The following is an 18,287-nucleotide window of genomic DNA, read 5'->3' on the forward strand; positions in this document are numbered from 1 at the left end:
ACTGTATACACTTCAGTAAATTACACACTTAATGGTACACTATATACACTTCAGTGAAATCTACTGCATTAGCTGAATAATAAATGAGGACTGTGGGATGATGCATTTCACTCTGACATTCACTGTTCTTTCAGAGTTAATATCAGAATTCATTAAAACTAACCTTACATAACATACAGCAAAGTCCTCTAGCACTTCCAAGTCAAAGCTGGAAAGACTGTTAACAAGTTCAATTTTCATTCAATCAGCAGTAGTGCTCTCTGAAATGTTTCATTGCAGAAGAGGAATAAAATAATCTATATGGTAATTATGAGGATGAATCCCCCAGCAACTTTCACCAACATGAAAGGTCAGCTCTATTCAGACATTTTATCAGCCCTCTGCACATACTCCTGTTCTGTCAATTTAAATGTGAACTGTGTTTTATTTTCTCATTCACAACTACCTGCAGAATTAAGCTCTTAAACCAAATGAGAAAAATGAAATTCTGAATGCTACCAAAGCCTATAATAGTGCAGAGATAAATCGCTCAGCTGTTTTCCCTGAAGTCTCTAGGGCCGAAGATTTTTCTGCAGTGCACTGTGGGTATTCAGAAGTTGTTCAACATGATTTCATTTCATTTCTGGCACAGCCTGAGAAAACTAAATTACAGAATCAATCATACAGAAGGTCAGAGTGAGACTTCATTACAAGTATTGCCATGCTTGCATGAATATCTTTCATTTCTGACTGACCCAATATGTCACAATAGCTGTCTAGTAAAAATTCCACTTTCTGAAACTGATGTACTACAGAAGTCATTGCTACTCAGTGGGCTGGACAGATTATGGAGAGGTGCTAAGGGAATCTGCTAAACCACTAGCTACGGTTTCAAATAAAATAAGGGGAACCCTGTTATAATGCCCTTCAATAGAATGCTGCCGTGCTTATAGGGCGGACCTTTCCTGTGTGCCCACACAAATCGGAAGTGCGGTGTGTCCAGTTTCTGACGTGACTAGCCAGCTTCCCACAATAAAAAAATGACTGACTTCTGCGTAGGCAGGTCATCACTGACATCAGTTCCTGCGCTCTGCATGTACGCGCATTATGTGTGCAGGAAGCTTCGTTGATGACATTTCCAACTCACACACAGTCATAAGTGATGCTTCCTGTGTATAACACACATACACAGCACACAGGAAGCAACTTCAGGGACAACCTAATAACCCAGAACATAGCCAGGTTTTTTCACACGCCTCACTCATAATGCGCCCACTGAGATATTGGACCAAATCAGTTGCATTATAATGGAGTTTCCCCTATTTTGCTTGCCCAATCGCCTCGGTGGATAAAATCACTGACCGGAGTAGCACTAAACTATACGAACTAGAAGGTTACAGGTTTGATTTGATGTCTGAGCGCAGTTAGCTAATCTCAGCTGGGAAGCAATCAAAGCAACTATAATTATCCGTAATGCCTGCGCAGAGAGGAGGGAAGAATTCAGCCACGTTTTCCACTCAAGATCATTGTCCAGTATACAAAAGAAAGGTTCAACTTATCTGCTCGACCTATAGTGCTTTGAAATGTTTCCTTCCCATTAAGTGCACCTGTGCTATTACCTTATGCTCTAAACCACTGCACTTTTCCCAGGGACAGTTCCGCCACTTTGAACAATGACACTCAAAATGATCAGGCTTCTGTCAAAAGTACTAGGGCGCATTACGCTGCAAGTCAAATTGCTCTACGCAGGACAGAGAAACCTACGCAGAACCTCACGGCCTTTTTAGCACAGTCTAGAAGAACTCAGAGGAGTGAATAACGTTTTGACTACATCCTGAGGTATACCAAGATTATAAACTGTACTGTGAGTAGGTGGATAACAAATGGGTGTCGACTCCTGGAAGTGTGTAAGTTTTGTAAAGTCTTGCCCCCTGCTCAGGTGTACTGTATGGACGATTTCCGTGGCTGGTAAGGTTTCGATGATACAATAAGTAGCGTAAGGGAGCCTAAACTTTCGATTGCTCCTCCCACTTGGATAGTGTGAATAAACCACCGTTAAAACAAAATATTGACATGGATGCTGATCTCAATATTTGTCTCTTAGAATTTTGACCCAGAGAAATGGTCACTTGGTCAAAGCACAACACTGCTGCCAGAGTCCATGCATTAGATTTTAGCAACAAAATGACATTGCCCTTTCCATCTGTGATAAGAATCCAAGTAAAGAATAATTATAGAAGATGATTATTATTGGGCTCAATTTAATTAAATGTGGTGCTTACTGTAGCCAAAATACAAATTACAGCATATAATGGATTTAGTGTTTTAAAATCTTGAAATTGAGACCATTAATTGTCCAATCGTGCTATTTATGGGTCTAAACATGTCAAAATATATTTTTCAAAATCGATCACAAGGAAAGGTCAGTGTACAGATTTGTCAAATCTGAGAAATCACGTGTTCTGTTATACACTGTGCGCTCAGAGGACAATAGATGTCTGTAATCCAAGCCAGGGTTTGCATGCCGTCAGAAATTGAAATCGGAGCGGTTTATACTCATCGTCAGAACCGGATATTGAACCATTGCCTGAAATTCACTTCCAGGTTCTATGCCCCTAACCTCTGGCACTCCCTCCATCTGTGCCTCCACTTTGCCCTCTCTCTGTCTAAGTCCTGCCTTAAAACCTACCTCTTCGAACATGTCTATGGTCAGCTTCCCATTTTCTTCTTGTCATTGTCTTCTTTATAAAGTGTTCCGAGACATTACCCTACATGAATGGCACTATATAATAAAGTTGTTGTTGTAATCCTATTTGCATTTATAGTGTAAATCAGAGAGTGATGTTTTTATGGCCTTCGATGCAGAATGTTCCGATGGAATTTTTGCTCCAGGATTTTGTTTTAGCAAGGTCATATCACTGGGAATTGAGGGAACAAAATCCCATTGTATCAAGGTAATAGATGGCGTTAGTCTCTGTAGGAACAAAGAATACCTTATTGTTGTGAAGTGTAGTTTGTGTCTCTGGTTGTTTTATATCTTGGTCATTGCAAAACCTTATAGACCCAGAGGATGAATGGATCATGTCATCAGTCACTGAAAATATTTGCTTGCGAATAATGTCAATAATAGCTTTTGATATAGTTCCTTATGTTAAAATATCTCAAAGTGCTAGTTTCTGAGGATTTCACTTTGAAATGTAGTGACCGTGTATTTTGTAGAGGAATGCAGCAGACAATTCCCACACTGCAGTTAGTCAAGAAGTAAATCTGGAGATTTTTTTTAAATCTGGAGAATTGTTAGCCAGAACACTGGGGGAAACTCCCTTCCTGAAAAGGGAAATAAAGCCTTGTTTTAAAATCTCTCCCAAAGGATAACACCTCTGATAATACAGCAGCCCCCTTCCCACCCCCAGCACTACAGTCGGGTGTAAAACTATAAACTCAAAATCCGAAATGGGGCTTGAACCCACAACCTTCTGATTCAGAGGCAAGAGAACTACCAACTCAGTCAAGTTGACACCCTTTGAAGTTTTCTATGAAAGTCTCCAAATGGGGTCTATTACAATCTCAATGTTAGAAGAGCCCGTTCTATTACACTTGTGTACATTTTTTCACTGTTCACAGTTGTAGTGTTCACTTACAAAATACACAGTCACTACACTTAGCAACATATCCGGTGAAGCACTTTGAGACCAGTTTGTCCAGATCGGTTTCGAATGCAGGATGCAGGGCTTTCAGAGCAATGGGTAGAACGTGACTATTTTCAGTATATTTATTAACCAAAATGCCAACTACTATTTGTGACCAAAAAGAAGCTTAAACATTGCCTTTGTTTGTTGCTATGCAATCAGTCTAAACTCATAGAAGCTATAAATATATAAAGATCTGAGGCATATCTGTAAAACATGGCCCAAGTTAGCCATATATCCATCCAATCAGTGTCTAGTTTGAATCAGTTTGCAAAAATTAGTTTCTCATTTTAATCTATAATAAATGTGCTCAACAGCTATTACTTCTACAGAATTCAATCGTTTCATTGTCGGTCTTGAAAGCAAAATACTTCCTTCCAGCAGAATGTGTCAATCGTGTAGTGAGCAAATACTGAAAATCTCATCTAAAGCAGGAAAAGTGCTTAATGCCTGAAAGGTAAATTATATCCTCGTGGTGTAAAGCTCCACTCTCCATAAACTAAAAATATCTATGTCTGTGTGGTTTCATAGAGAAATGAGTGAAAGGTGGACTGTATGCTGCCTCTAAGGAAAACCATTATTTCTTTTAATTGAGGATTCATAAGTCATTCCATTTTATCTAGTATCCACACAGTCCTGGGTGCTAATCATGTTTCCACTACAGTATTTTGCAAATCATGATGAAAGCGGGCACATTCTTTTAAACAAGAAAACCTGCTTTGTGGTCTGGCATACTGTATATTTCCGTGTATTACCTTAGGGAAATGGAAAGGTGATGTATCAGTGCTGCATCGTTGAAACCCACCAGGTTTCTTCTTAAGGGAGAAATAAAAATAGGGACATAACCTATTTTAATATAACCCTCCGGCATTTTACATTCTGTGGTTGAGCAGGTAAGGGTGGTGTATGTGTGTTTGTGTGCACAAGTGCTATTGTTATCAGGGTGTAACATTCCCTATTTCTCCCTCTTCTCTATATCCATACTGTCCTCCTTCATGAAAATAGCTGCAGATATGCTATCTCTGGTTCTTATTCAACCCATTAAGAAGGGTAATTGAACATCACACATAAAGTTCCCTTCCTGCCTGTTCTACCTCCCCTGGCTCTCAGAGAAGGATATGCGCCTGGAGCACAATTGTTACCTTACCATAGGGCATCAGGAAATGCAAGGAATCCATGATCACTTTTTTTTATATTAAAGAAAGTCACAAATGTCCTGTAAAGATTGAAACTTGTTTAAAAATTTGACATGGCTCTTTTGCATGCTGCCAGCAACAGTGCCCTATCTTCATTTATTTCCATCTAACCCCTTGCCTCCTCCCTTGGGGCTAATAATCCAAATTATCACCGAGCTAGTGAGGCTGGTATGCAAAAATATAACTTTTGTTTTTTCCCCAATAAGAGTTTTTTTTAGCATTAAACACTGTGCTTTTGGACACTCGTCATTTTGATTTTCTTGGATGACTCATAATTCTGTCCAAACAAAAATAGCAAAATTATAGTTTTGGCCAGCATGAAATAGGCTGAAACACAAACACAAAAAGATGCCGTAAATTGGACTCTTCTGCATTCAAGGGGATTACGGAGTCCATTTGCGGATGTATGATTACAGAGCAACTCACACTGTGCAAACATTTCACAGCTTGTCTACAAGTATGAGTTTCTAAGAATTCTACATCCCTGAAGCAGCTGCGTTGCATTTTATCTGCAAGGCTCGGCCTCCATTTAAAACACCTGCTCTTGTGTACGCACTCGCCCTGCACCTGTCTCTAAGTCCTCTCTCACCAGCTTGTGTGTGATAACCTCTGTAAACACTGAAAAGGTAGTTAAAAACACACTCAACAGTAAGATACCACACCTGCACAAGACACTATTAAAAAAATTGCAGCAAATTGGTTATATTGATGTTCCTGCATTAATACAAAATATTTAGAATTTGAAAGATTTTTTTCGTACAGCACAACTCTTCGGAAGAAGAGTTACCTTCATACATACAACAAACCGATGCAAAATCAGTCATCATGTATGCAGTCTTAGAGGGCAGAAAGTAATATGTGCACTGTTATACTTTTTACAGTATGCTTTTACAGTACAGTTTTTTACAGTAGTGTTATGCTTTTTACAGTAAATGGATAAGGAGATACTGTTTCTTGTAGGCTGTGGAATCCAGAATAAGAGGGCATCATCTAAATATTAGAGCTAGACCAGTTAGCACTGAAAGATGACGAGGACATTGCTTTACTCTGAGAGTTTCGGGGGTTGGTGGAATTCACTGCCCCAAAGGACTGCTAATACAGAATCAGTGGTGAGTACGGGTATCAGGATGAAAGCTAGGGAAATTGTATTGATTTGCAAATCAACCATACAACCTAAAGAAACAGTGAAGCAGGCTAGATGGTCTGAATTGCCTACACCAGTTCCTCAAAACGCATTTCTGATGGCCCAACTGAATTCTGATCAACTTTTTCATGGTTCTCATCTGCTATTAAAAAACATTAAGAAAAATTAAGGTTTACAACAAGAATAACTTGCATTTATATATTACCCTTCATGCAGGCTAGCATCTAGGAGCGCTTAACAATGGCGGAGCCTGACACTGAGCCAAGAGGGAGGAAGTGTCCGTAGGCACAGCCAAAGAGTCTTCAGCCGTGATCTGAAAAGGGGGAAGGAGGGGCAAGGCGTAGTGATTGAGATAGAGAATTCCAAAATTTCGGGGCATAGTGGCTGAAAGCACAGCCTCCAATGGTGAAGTGGAGGGGACGAGGGACAAGCAAGATGCCGGAGTCAGGCGAGCAGAGGCAGCAGATGGTGGGGTGGGAAATAAGCAAGTCGGAGAGGTACGAAGGTAACAAGATGTGAAGGGATTTGTAGACAAGTGTGAGGATCCTGAAGTCATCCATTTTGTTATAGGGAGCCAATGAAGCCTGGTGAGGACTGGTATAAAGGGAGATTTGGAGTTGGGAGCAGGTGAGTTTACGGGTGGCAGAATTCTAAGAAGGTCTAATTTGTGACTCCGATTAAAAGCTCCAAAATTTCAAGGTCACAATTAGCACCTTTATTTTTCCAAAGCTCATTTTAAATACTGCTGTGCTTGCATTTGATATTCTGCTTCATCATGTCAAAACGTCTCACTTAGCTGCCAAGAAACATCTTTGCAGAGTCACTCGCTGCGTGAACGTTCACTTCCACTTTATCTGGGTGAAGTTACACACAAGATATTTGTAGAACCTCACTGTCTTCTCATCAAGCAAATCAAACTTCTCATTCGCAGTGAAGGGATGATTGGGTACATGCGAGTTTAAGGAATGATGGGGCCATTTATAATTTGTCATTTTTGACTTAATTTTTGTGACTGTCAAATCTCTGATGAGGAAAGCTTGGAATAAATGTGGATTGTTGTGAGTATTGCAGTAAATAGTCATGTACAGATGTTATTTAAATAAATATCTCAGTATTAGGTATGGGTGCCTTTCAAATTTTAAAGAAATTATAATCAAATGGATTCAAAGCCATGCCTTATCTGTGCTCAAAATAAAAAAGCTGTTGTATTATACACAATTATAAGCAAGTTCCACCTACCACAGACAAGCCATTGTTCAAGAGTCCACCATCTTGGTCCATAATACTTCTGGATATTGTGATGGAAGGCAGATCCAGGCTTTGTGGTGGAAAATGGGGTGTGAATTCATTTCCCTGCGAGGGCAGTGGATCATTAAGGCCTTGAAAAGCTGACACCACATCTGTTAGTCCCATAGTGGGATCTGTTTCTGGGGGTGGGGTAATGGGTGGAATCTCGAATTCCTCATCCCCAAGGCTTGGAGTGTGGAATGTCTAAAGAGAAGGGAAGAGAGTGGAAACAATCAACATCGGCAAGTACAAGATTTAATGCTCAACTTGTGTAAGGAAGGCCTCAAGGCAGGTTCAATATTTTCTTGTACAATGGAATAGATACAGCAATGCACCTTCACTTAAACACTATTAAAACAGTTAAAAAGTAAAAAAATCCTCATCTCCATCTCTAAAATCTGTACACATCAGGCAACATTGCACACTTGACTGTACCGAGACTTTGCACAGCTCAGTACAAAATCTCTTTATGATATAATGGCTGCTCTTCAAATGGCAAATTATCTATTGGACAAGCAAAATGAGCATGATCCCTTATCAGCCAGGATATAAGTAGGGTTTAAGGGTTTATATCTGGTCCTTTAAATACCTGTTAAAATTATGCCATTCAACAAAATCTCAGGCTATAAAAAGATTTTGAATGTTCAAGTTGTATGACTAACTTTTCATTCTCGTGGTTAGCTTAATTATTATTATCTCTGCTCAACGGCACTTTGTAAATTAACTCAACATATATCAGTGATCCCACTCAGGAATCTTACAGTGCAATATTGAATTGCAAGTGCAAATGTGAAATTCACAGTTTGGATGTTGTGGCAGATTGACAGAGATAGCAGGTGACTGCTTTGGAGGATGGGTGATGGCTGTTGGGTGACCCATATTTTACCTGCACTGATTACCAATGCTGATGTATGATTGCAGCTGCTCCTTATGCACTCAAATGCAAACTCTGTTGTCATGCCATACACTGCTGGGTCTGGTCACTTGAGTTCACAACTGCTGAAAGGTGCTTGTTATTCGCAAAGCGCTGATGCAAGAGATGATGCTATGGCATTAAAAAAATCCTTCTGACAATGCACATGCAGGAAGAGGGAGGGGGGAAATCTGTGCAAAGATTTGCAAGACTAAAAACAACAGATGGTAGACCCGGCAAACGAAACATATTTACTCTCGAATTACTGCGAGAAAATCATTGCTATAATTCTGGCTAAAATAGGCTGAAATAGTCAAGGTCAGTAAAAGGTCACATACATTTGCACAAAGTATTCCCTGTCCAGATTGTTTAGAATAATTGAGATAGCTGGACTGACGAACAGTGCAATGCAACTTTCGGTTTCCTGCTTTTAAACAGACCGGAATTTTGTTCCAACTTTCATAAGCACTTGCAAGTCGCGCTCTTCTGTTTGGCACTCCATTAGGTGGTAATGGTCTTATGTTCTTGAAATAGAACAAAAGGATTCTCATGCAATTCCAGTTCGATCAGCTGCTTTTTGTGCAGTCCTTACGGTATCATTGGGTAATTCTCATTTTGTTGTAAGTGCATCCCAGTTAATGAAATAGCTCATCAGCTGCTAAACATAGTCAACACTCAAATTGTTGCTGATAATGTGAAAATAATAGCTGCATGAAAAGTGGTAATAACTCAGCCATTGGAAACAAAGAGAGAGAGCTTAGGATGCATACAGGATCTGTCAGCCGTCATTATTTCTACATATCAAATATGATAAGGTACCAGACTGATAGTGTCTGGAACACACTATAAATATCAGTCCGGAATAACATCTATTAGTGTCACTTCTGATAAAAACTGCTCGGCTTGTTCAAATCTGCATCTTACAAATGTTGCAGTGATTAAAATTTAATTGCTCTAAATTAGTAATGCAGACACAAGGGTCATGTACCTTAGACATTCACTTATGATAGCTGTAAACCAACTATTCAAATGTATCTTGTTGATACAAGAATGGCAATTATTGTTTTACAGCAAATTAGCATAATACAATGATTGTGTGATGCCAGGTTTTTTGAAATGCTCTTGTGTATTAAAATGAACTAAAAGGTTGATTTAACCTGGTACTCAGAAACAAATGGCCCTGCAATCAGCATTCATCAGAAAATAAACGTACTGTACAGCCTTTTATAGATATCACATTGAAATTTGTGGCTGCATCGGATTCTTTGTGGATAATGTATTTGGCTCTTTATATGAATTAAAGTAAAACATTATTACTGTAGGGAGCATTAATAATCCTTCACAATTATAGAAGCTAACTTACTTACTGGGAATGTCATAAACTAGGTTATAATCGGCAGTGGGTCACCAGGAAATAATATGGTCACCACATGGTAATATTTGTAATGGGAATAAACACAAGTACATAGTTCAGGGTGCAAGTGTCTTTCAGACACCAGGTATGTTTGGGAATGAGGCAAAGATGAATGTTGAAACCCTACTGCCCTTCTAATTGGAGGCCTAAATAAAGAACTATGGCCCATAGTGCAATACATCACCATGGCTGAAAAGAGACAAATCAAGAAGAAGTGATTGAAAGATAACATGTTTGGGTTTTTAAAGTGGTCTGAGGGTACGAGGAAAGCGAGTACGAATGCAATAAGGTATTCCACTCTGCTGAGATCCTGGAATAGAATGAGGTAGAGAAGGAGACAATTGCTGAGCTTGGATTCCAATGTTGAAGATTGTGAAGAACAAGATAATAAAGTTTTGGAGAAGTGTCATAATTCAATTTGAGATTACAAAGAAGATAGCGATTCCTAGAATGTCGATAGATGGAAGATGATAACATAAACCATTATAGTATAGCACAAAAATAGACTATTCAGCAAAATTAGTCCACACCAGTGTTCATACTCCATGTGAGCCTCGACCCCTCCCAATTCCCCCTTTCTCCTATAGCCTTCAAATCACCCCTCCTTCATGCATGCATTAAATTACTTTTCAAATTTGTTGAAGCTTTTTGCTTCAATTGCAGCTTCTAGCAGTCAGTTCCACATTGTCACCACCCTCTGCATGAAGATGTTCCTCCCAACCTCCTTCTTAGATCTGCTTTTTGCATCTTATATTTATGAGACAAAGAGGAGAACCATCAAAGGTAAAATATAGAACCGTTGCTGGTTGTTAAATTTGCAACCAACAGAAAAAAACATGTTTGCGAATGAAAGAAGCAAGAATATCATTACTCTGTCAAAAACAACATGATGGAAATCAAGATTTGGTGATTCAGCCATTACACTGGTGAGGAGTGAGTGCTGCATCATCTAAAGGGGTGGCAATGTATGATAACATACAATAAATATACAATTTAATTTTCACATCTACAAAACATCTCAGAAGGCTTCATAGAATTTATTGGCGAGAGTGAAGGAAGTTGATAAATCTCGAGTGGAACCTTCAGCTAAAGAGTGGGTAGTGATGGATCATGAATAAAGTGACCAGTTATGTGGAGAAGAACTGTTGAGTTGATTCAGAAGGAGTCAGAGAATAAACTATCAAGAACACAGAAACAGGGTCTTCCATTCATGGTGTGGATATAGGGTATTCCATTCATAGTTGCTCTGGAGCATCTCAAGATATTTCAACAGCATCAAATGTTAGGAGTATTAATATTGTGATAACATTGGTCAGATACAAAATAATAATATGCCTTGCATCTGAGAGGAAACCAGAGAGTGAAGGACACTACCTTGGTGGAAGACCATTAAATGGAAACTTCTTTCAAAGTGCAGTTAAAGGCTTGTCCTTACATATGTCCACTGATAAAATATTCAAGGATTATCCAAACCTCTAAGGACAGAGCTAAATGGTTTTCAAACAGAATAGTAACGGTCACACCATGAATGGAAGACCCTATATCCAGGGGCAGATGGAGGACATGATTACAATTCTAAGAAATTCAATGTTGTGAGTGAACATATCAGGGGCTTTCCAGTGTTCTGATATCATGAGATCTTTCTGATAAAAACATAACTCGTGAGAGTTTCAAGGCAGTCTGTCTTTCAGGACTGAACTTCAATTCAATCCTTGTGAAGGAAACCTTATTCCAGCATCAATTGGAGTACTCTAAAGTTAGATATAGTAACGGTAGGCATTTCAACAGCATGATAAATCGCAATATCAAATGTAAGAATGATTAATATTATTATAGCATTGGTAAGATACAAACTAATAATTTTACTTGCATTTGATAGCTAATATTGAAAATAAAGCTACCTCCAATCCTACACAAATAATATGCATTAACGTCAAGGAGCAATACAAACTGCACTGGTGTTACTGTTTTCAGTTCCATCACTAAACAATATAGTGGTCTCTCAGTCAAGTTGCCAAGTTGTGTTGCATTCAAGGCAAAGTGTGCTGTGGGTCCATTGCCATTTAACAAGTGAGATTATTCAAACATAATTCAGTTAACAGCTATAACTGGCATAGGTAGGTTCAAGCTCATGTCCTAGAGGTGAAAGAATGTGGTGTTAGCCCACTGAGTCACCCACTGAGTATGGGAGATCCATTAGGTCCTAACCAGTCATCCACAAGACCTCTCTCCTGCATGACGGGCAGTGAAGCCACATGCAGCCACACTCCCAAACAAGGAATGAAGAAACCACTGAACTTATACTTCAAGGAAACAATCCCCATTTTATATTAAATATTTTATATTAAATGTCTACGCTATTATAAATACAGAATGTAATCCACTGTGAAGTAGCCACTTCCTTCAACTCCATATCCTCGGAAGTTACTCCATGTTTCAAAGCCATTCTTTTCAGCTTTGATTCTTTTGTTTCGTACCCACCAGAAGTCCAGTTGTCAATAGATGATATTGAGCGAGCCGCCCCAAACCAGGATGTGCAAAGCTTGCCAGAATTGATGAGAAACATAACTTCAAACTTAGCTGCAACTCTCTCCAAACAAAGAAACCTATCTTGCTCCCAGAGCAGATAGTGTAGTAAACCCTCAACTCCCAACTCAATAACAAGGCACCCTCACTTAATGGATATATTGAAGCAATTACGATACACTCTGGCATTGGAAGTGACTATAAACTGTAGATACAAATGCGCTTTTAACCTCCTGCCAAAATATCAACACTCAGCTTTCACGCACAAGCTTCTGTTTATTTTATGGGTCATTGTGAACACATACATCCGTCGTATAATAGACTTTGTTATTTGGTAACCGATGGCAATTACATGTTTTTTTCTACCTTACATAATTTACTGACAATCCTGCAGCCTAAGATCCTGGTAACCAACATCACACAGAGATATTTTAGTTGTCAGCGCATAATTTCGCATTTGATGAACCTTTTACTGAACCAGCCACTGACAGTGGTATAATATTGCGCACACTTGATGTGCCTGGCCAGACTGATCAACAGAAATGTAGTAGTGCTGATGCTGCAAGAAAATGTTTCAATTTATTTAAAATTTATTTTAAGCCTTACAATAATAATAATCCTTGCATTTGATGTAGCGCTTTATCACATCTTCGAGACTTCTCAAAGCGCTTCACAGAATATACTGTAAAGTGAATTGACTGTATATTTTGTGGACGATAAAGCCGTTGTTAGGTTAGTAATGGATCTCCAGCATATAATGGCTTTAAAATGTAATCTTCAGTGAGCTGATGTACTTTCAGAGTGACCTTGTGTATCATTGAGCAAGATACCAAATTCAACCTGGAAATGGTGCCATTTTAGGAGGGTTAAAATGTCGGACAGTAAATATTTAAAATACATTCATTGCTGACAGAACGAAAAGGAAAGAAATTTTTGCTCCCCACTAAATCTTTAGATGGAAATAATAGGATTTATTCACACCACCAATTTGGAAATGGCTATAAGATGTCTACTGCACTTTTTAAAAAATTACACATTCATCCTTATGTAAAATTGAAAGGCTTCTATTAACTGAATCCAAAAATTCATCAATTCAAAAATCCAGATAATATTGATTGCTGGAGTGAGGTGGCCCAGCCTTGTGTATTTCACTGTATTTACTATAACCACTGTATTTCTATGTAAGTTCAATTAAATTGTTTTAAGACTTAAAGGTACTAATCTGAACACTTAAATTATAAAACTTTCCTTTCAAATCTGAGACAGGGATGTGTGGGAATAAAGCACTAAATGTCTCGCATAATAAATGATCACAGCTGGAATTGGATGGTTTCTGAACAGCTGCTGAAAGACAAGCTTTGATAAGTGTTTAGTAATTCCAATGTACAAAAGCTATAGAATTGAGAAGCATCATGTTGCTCTTTACAGATGGGATCTGGACATTATAACGAAGAGTTCTGGGATCTAAGCCAAACTAGGTCTTTTGTTTTCAGCAATTTGAGCTGTACTAGCAGATACTAGCAATCTTAGCAATGAATCATAGCTTTTTGATTATTATAACAATGGATTGGTTATATCAGCGACTGAAGTATAAATCTCAGTGCTGATATTGCTATCGCGATGTGATGGCCTGAAATCATCCCAAGACTCTTGTCTATTTCCAAGGGCAATATTCCACATAGCAAATGTGTTTAACTGTTTTCTTTAATCCTGAGAAACATCTTTCATCACAAAAATCATCAATGATATAAAATCCCTTTCATAACTTCTGTGGATACAAACGGTTTGTCCAGTGCAGAGAGCACAGCATCCTTTTCATGCAAAGACTTTTTTCCCCTGTAAAACTGGTGACACAATTGCTTGATATAAGCGTCTCATTACATGAGATGTAAGCATCTCATCAAAATAGCAGCACTAGTTAAACTAGGTCATACATCAATGATGTGGCCCTCTCTAACAAGAATTGTCAGTTCTAACGTGTTTTTAAACTGAAGTTTCACAGTACAATTAAGCAGGTGTAGTATTCACTCTAAATGATCATGTACCTAATCCAACTAGGATTCTCATTGAAGCACAGGGACAAATACATTGCTTTTCTAGAATTTACGAGTCAAGTCCAATTTTAGCTACTAGAAAAGCATATTTCAGATCCAACCTTAAAATTATACTGATCATACATACAGGCAAATCTCTTCAGGCAACTACCTCCATTCAACGACCAAACCCTATTAAGAATCACCCTGGAACAGCCTGAACAGATTTTGCATAATGAACCACCTCTGTTCAACAACCACTCATCTAATACAACCAGTGGCCACTCTTTGTTAGTCCTTTTATACTCTGTGCTTTCATACCAACACCCTTTTCAGAGGCCAAGCTTTTTGAGAAACAAGTCAGAAAATAGCGAGCAGCCACCAGAAAATGATTAGCGACTTCTTCAGTAAACGGTAGCAACTTGTGATTGCAATTTAATTATTTGTAATGTTTAATTTATTTATTAATAATTTATTAAAATTAACTTAATTTATGGGTGTGTAGGTGCACTGAATTTTTTTTCCCACTTAGAATTCTACACACACACCAATGAATTCTTACTCAGAAGCCACCCTTGTAAAAAGGCCACTTTGGTTACACTCTTAAGCATGGTGAAGAGTTTCCACATGACAGTCACCCGGGTGGCTTCTAATCAGTTGCTGAAGACAGGTTTGACTGTATGCTGCGCGCAATTGGCTGCCGCGTTTCACCCACAAAATATACAGTCAATTCACTTTACAGGATATCCTGTGAAGTGCTTTGAGACGTCTCAAAGATGTGATAAGGCGCTATATCAAATGCAAGGATTATTATTAAACACACTGAATGCGGTGCATTTTCAGTCACAACACACCCAATTGCTTCTTCTCCCCAACACTAAGAACGACTAGTACAAGTGCAGATTTTCTATAATGTGTTTTGATTCAGTGCAGCACAGTGAAGAGCAATAATTGCATGAAGAGCAATAATTACAACCTTGTTTCTTAACCTCAGCCCAACAAATTTTTATTTCAGCATTTAGTAGGTTTTCCTTGATCGTGATTTTATGAAATCAAACTGCAAATAGGGCCTTTACCAGTATTCAATTTTTATAATACTTTGTTGTAAGTTTAGCATTCTGGTCACAGTATTTTTCAAGCTTAGTATTGTGAGGTTTTACTGCAAAATAACAGTTTTATATGCAAGGAAAAGGATGAAATGAATAGCTCGCTTAGACTCTGTGTGGCTTCTGCATTGGGCAAACCATTTTTAATAAACAATATATATTAGCTTCTGAAAGTCAAATTGACTCTTAACATGGGTGGTATTTAATGCATAGTGACATTAGCATTTAGTTAAATACTGCATAAAAATATCAATTACAACAGTGTGACATGATTTTTTTAATACACTATTTTGGCTGAAGGCAAAATTGCTGAATGGCATAAATGATATTGCCATGCAAGACAATACAAAGGACAACACTAAACTAATTATACACAGTAATTTTATCCATCTACATCGCAGACAATGTATAAGACTATATTGAGGAGAAATTCCACCTGGGTCTAGATGTAGTCTATTTATGTAATAATGTAAAGCAACAATCCTTTGGTAAATTCTTAGATATTTTTTCTTTTGAAGCCTTTTTGCCTTTTATGAATGACAAAAAAACGGCTCAAAATGGACACTCACAATGCTACACAGAGTACATCTAGACTCAAATGGAATTTCTCTCCATGTATTCTTTAACTCATTGGATGAAAAGACAATGCACATTGATAAAGATCTGAAAGACACAGGATCAGTAATATACTTGCCTCAGTGCTGGTCAAAAAAGCGTGGCTTGGGTCTGTCATGTTCATGTAGTTATTGTTGCCTGCAAACTGGGGGAGGGGAAGAAAAGAAAAGCACATTAGGTTTTATAATTCCTTGCAAATTCGATGTGGAGATTAGAATGTGACAATGAGATCAACGGCTCCTTGGAACAAACTAATTATTGTCCATTGCAGTCCAGGAGAGTTGGCTTTAGCTTGGATCAGAAAATATACAGAGGTTCATAAAATGCTATTGAAAAAGTAAACCCAGAACAATACTTTAGGCTGAACCAAAAAGGTAGAACAGGGGGACATGGGTTTAGAGTTGCAAAGGGAAATTTCAAGTTGGGAGAAAGAATTACGAAAGGTAGCGGCTCTTATGGTGTATATAGACCACATGGACTTGTTAGCTCAATCACCTTTTCCATGCTGGAACAGTCTACTTATCCTTAGATCTAATCCTTCAGTAATATCAAATTTACCATCTCCCATGACAGCACAAAACAGCTTCTTAAATGAGTCTAATGTCCTGGTTTCAACCACCTTCCTCATAAAGCATTCCAGCTTTATTGGAAAAGAAATACTTCCTGGTCAGGTTGTAAAAAAGCCTTTTAGAACCATTTGCCTCTTTTCCTGTTGCTCTGGTGTACAGTACATCTCATGGCCCATTTAATTCCACTATATTCACACTCAGAATCATTGTGCAAAATTAAATGAGCCGCATGAATTAGATAAATTAACTTTTAGCTTTACTGTAATAAAGTAGACAAGCACAATCCATTGCAATCGTATTAAAATACAGGACTGTGAACCAAGAGTTGAGCTTAAACAAAAGCGGGTGAAAAAAACAGTTCTACAGCATTTGAAAGTAATGTTCTGAGTGTACTTTTTCTATCCCATTAAGTATCATAAACATCCCTTTAAAGTCACTTCTGAGATGCCTTTTGTGACAGTAAAGAGTGCATTTATCTAGTTGTTCCTTATTGCTCATCCTTCTAATATTAGGAATTAACCTGGTTCCACTATTCTGCTCTCTCCCTGCAGTCTCAATGGCTCCCTTATGTTGTAGCAACCAGAAGTGTACACATTGCTGTAACTGTGGTCTGGCCAGGCACTGCACAGGGATTTCTGCTCATCCTTCTCTAATTGTGATGTCTATATTGCAAACTAACAGCGACATACTGCACAGCACTTTGGATAATAACTGGACTTGTGGCAGTGAATACTCAATAACAATTATACTGAAGTGGTCTTTGGCGTCAAAATTGGTTCCCGTTTATGACAATTTAAGTTTCATCAGTGTAAAAAATTAAGCTGCTGCTAATAATGTACCATAAAATTCAACGCATAAATCACAACCCCAGACAGTTTTTTTTAAATGATATGTGAATGTGGGGTGTGGCTTACACACACGCGTGTGAGGATATGAGTGACAGCACAAGTCACTGGTGTAAAGTTTGTACGTTATTTTTAAAACAGTGGCAAAACTGTTAAACCTGTTGGTGGGTGTAAATCTGCATATGAATTGGAACAGAGTAACTTCAGGATTGCATTAATGAATATTTGTGGAGTGTAATGCAATACACATATACACATATTATTGTGCGAAAACAAAAAGACACACAATGCACCTATGTATTTTCAATTGAAGACTGAGGGAAGATGCAACCTTTAACATACTCTGTAACAATTCAGCACAAAACTCCCTAATGGCCTGAAGAGGGTAAAGGCTTTGCCTTTTGTAGCTGTAAGCCATACAAACCAAAAGGTTATCAGTTCCATTCCCAGTCTGTGCTGCATTTATTGATCTCATTTGGCTCAGCTCTATTAGCCAATTTATAGAAAATTCAATAAATTAATGCTGCATTGTAGAATTGGATAATGCTAAGCTAATAGTTTTACAACAAGAATTAGCACCTCACTATATTTTTATATGATGCTGTTTTGCTCAGAGGATTTTAAAGTAATAGCAAAAATGTAAACTGGACCAAGGTGCAGCTTTAATGCTGAATTACACTCACTGTGATAAAATTGATGATTCAGTACAAATCACATACTACGATTTACAATCTGGTAACTGGGAGCTATGATTCTTCCCATTCAACTCCTGTTAACCTTGCAAACCAAGCTGGACAAGAAATATTTACCATTGCTTTGCAGCAGTACCCTCAATGCATACCCTGGAAACCCAAGCTTTGGCTCTTGCCAACCTAGGCCTAGGCTCTCCAGGTCTAGGCAAAACTAGAGAGAGAGAACCCCATACAAGTTAATGCATTTATGGAACTACGAGTACCTTAAAACATGCTGAT

At 38.2% G+C, this 18,287-nt stretch overlaps 1 protein-coding gene across 1 annotated transcript in view; it reads right to left on the bottom strand.

Annotated features, from left to right (window-relative positions):
- The window catches only part of tox3 (TOX high mobility group box family member 3), a 63,666-nt gene that overhangs the window by 13,714 nt on the left and 31,665 nt on the right, over positions 1–18,287 (bottom strand). The window contains exons 2-3 of the mRNA XM_007889447.2: positions 15,982–16,047; positions 7,248–7,499 (exon numbers count right to left, since the gene is read on the bottom strand). Coding sequence (XP_007887638.1) covers positions 7,248–7,499; positions 15,982–16,047 — 318 coding nt within the window. The remainder of the gene's footprint in view (positions 1–7,247; positions 7,500–15,981; positions 16,048–18,287) is intronic.

This window comes from Callorhinchus milii, unplaced genomic scaffold, assembly GCF_018977255.1.
Source record: "Callorhinchus milii isolate IMCB2004 unplaced genomic scaffold, IMCB_Cmil_1.0 Scaffold14, whole genome shotgun sequence".
Taxonomy (NCBI): Eukaryota; Metazoa; Chordata; class Chondrichthyes; order Chimaeriformes; family Callorhinchidae; genus Callorhinchus; species Callorhinchus milii.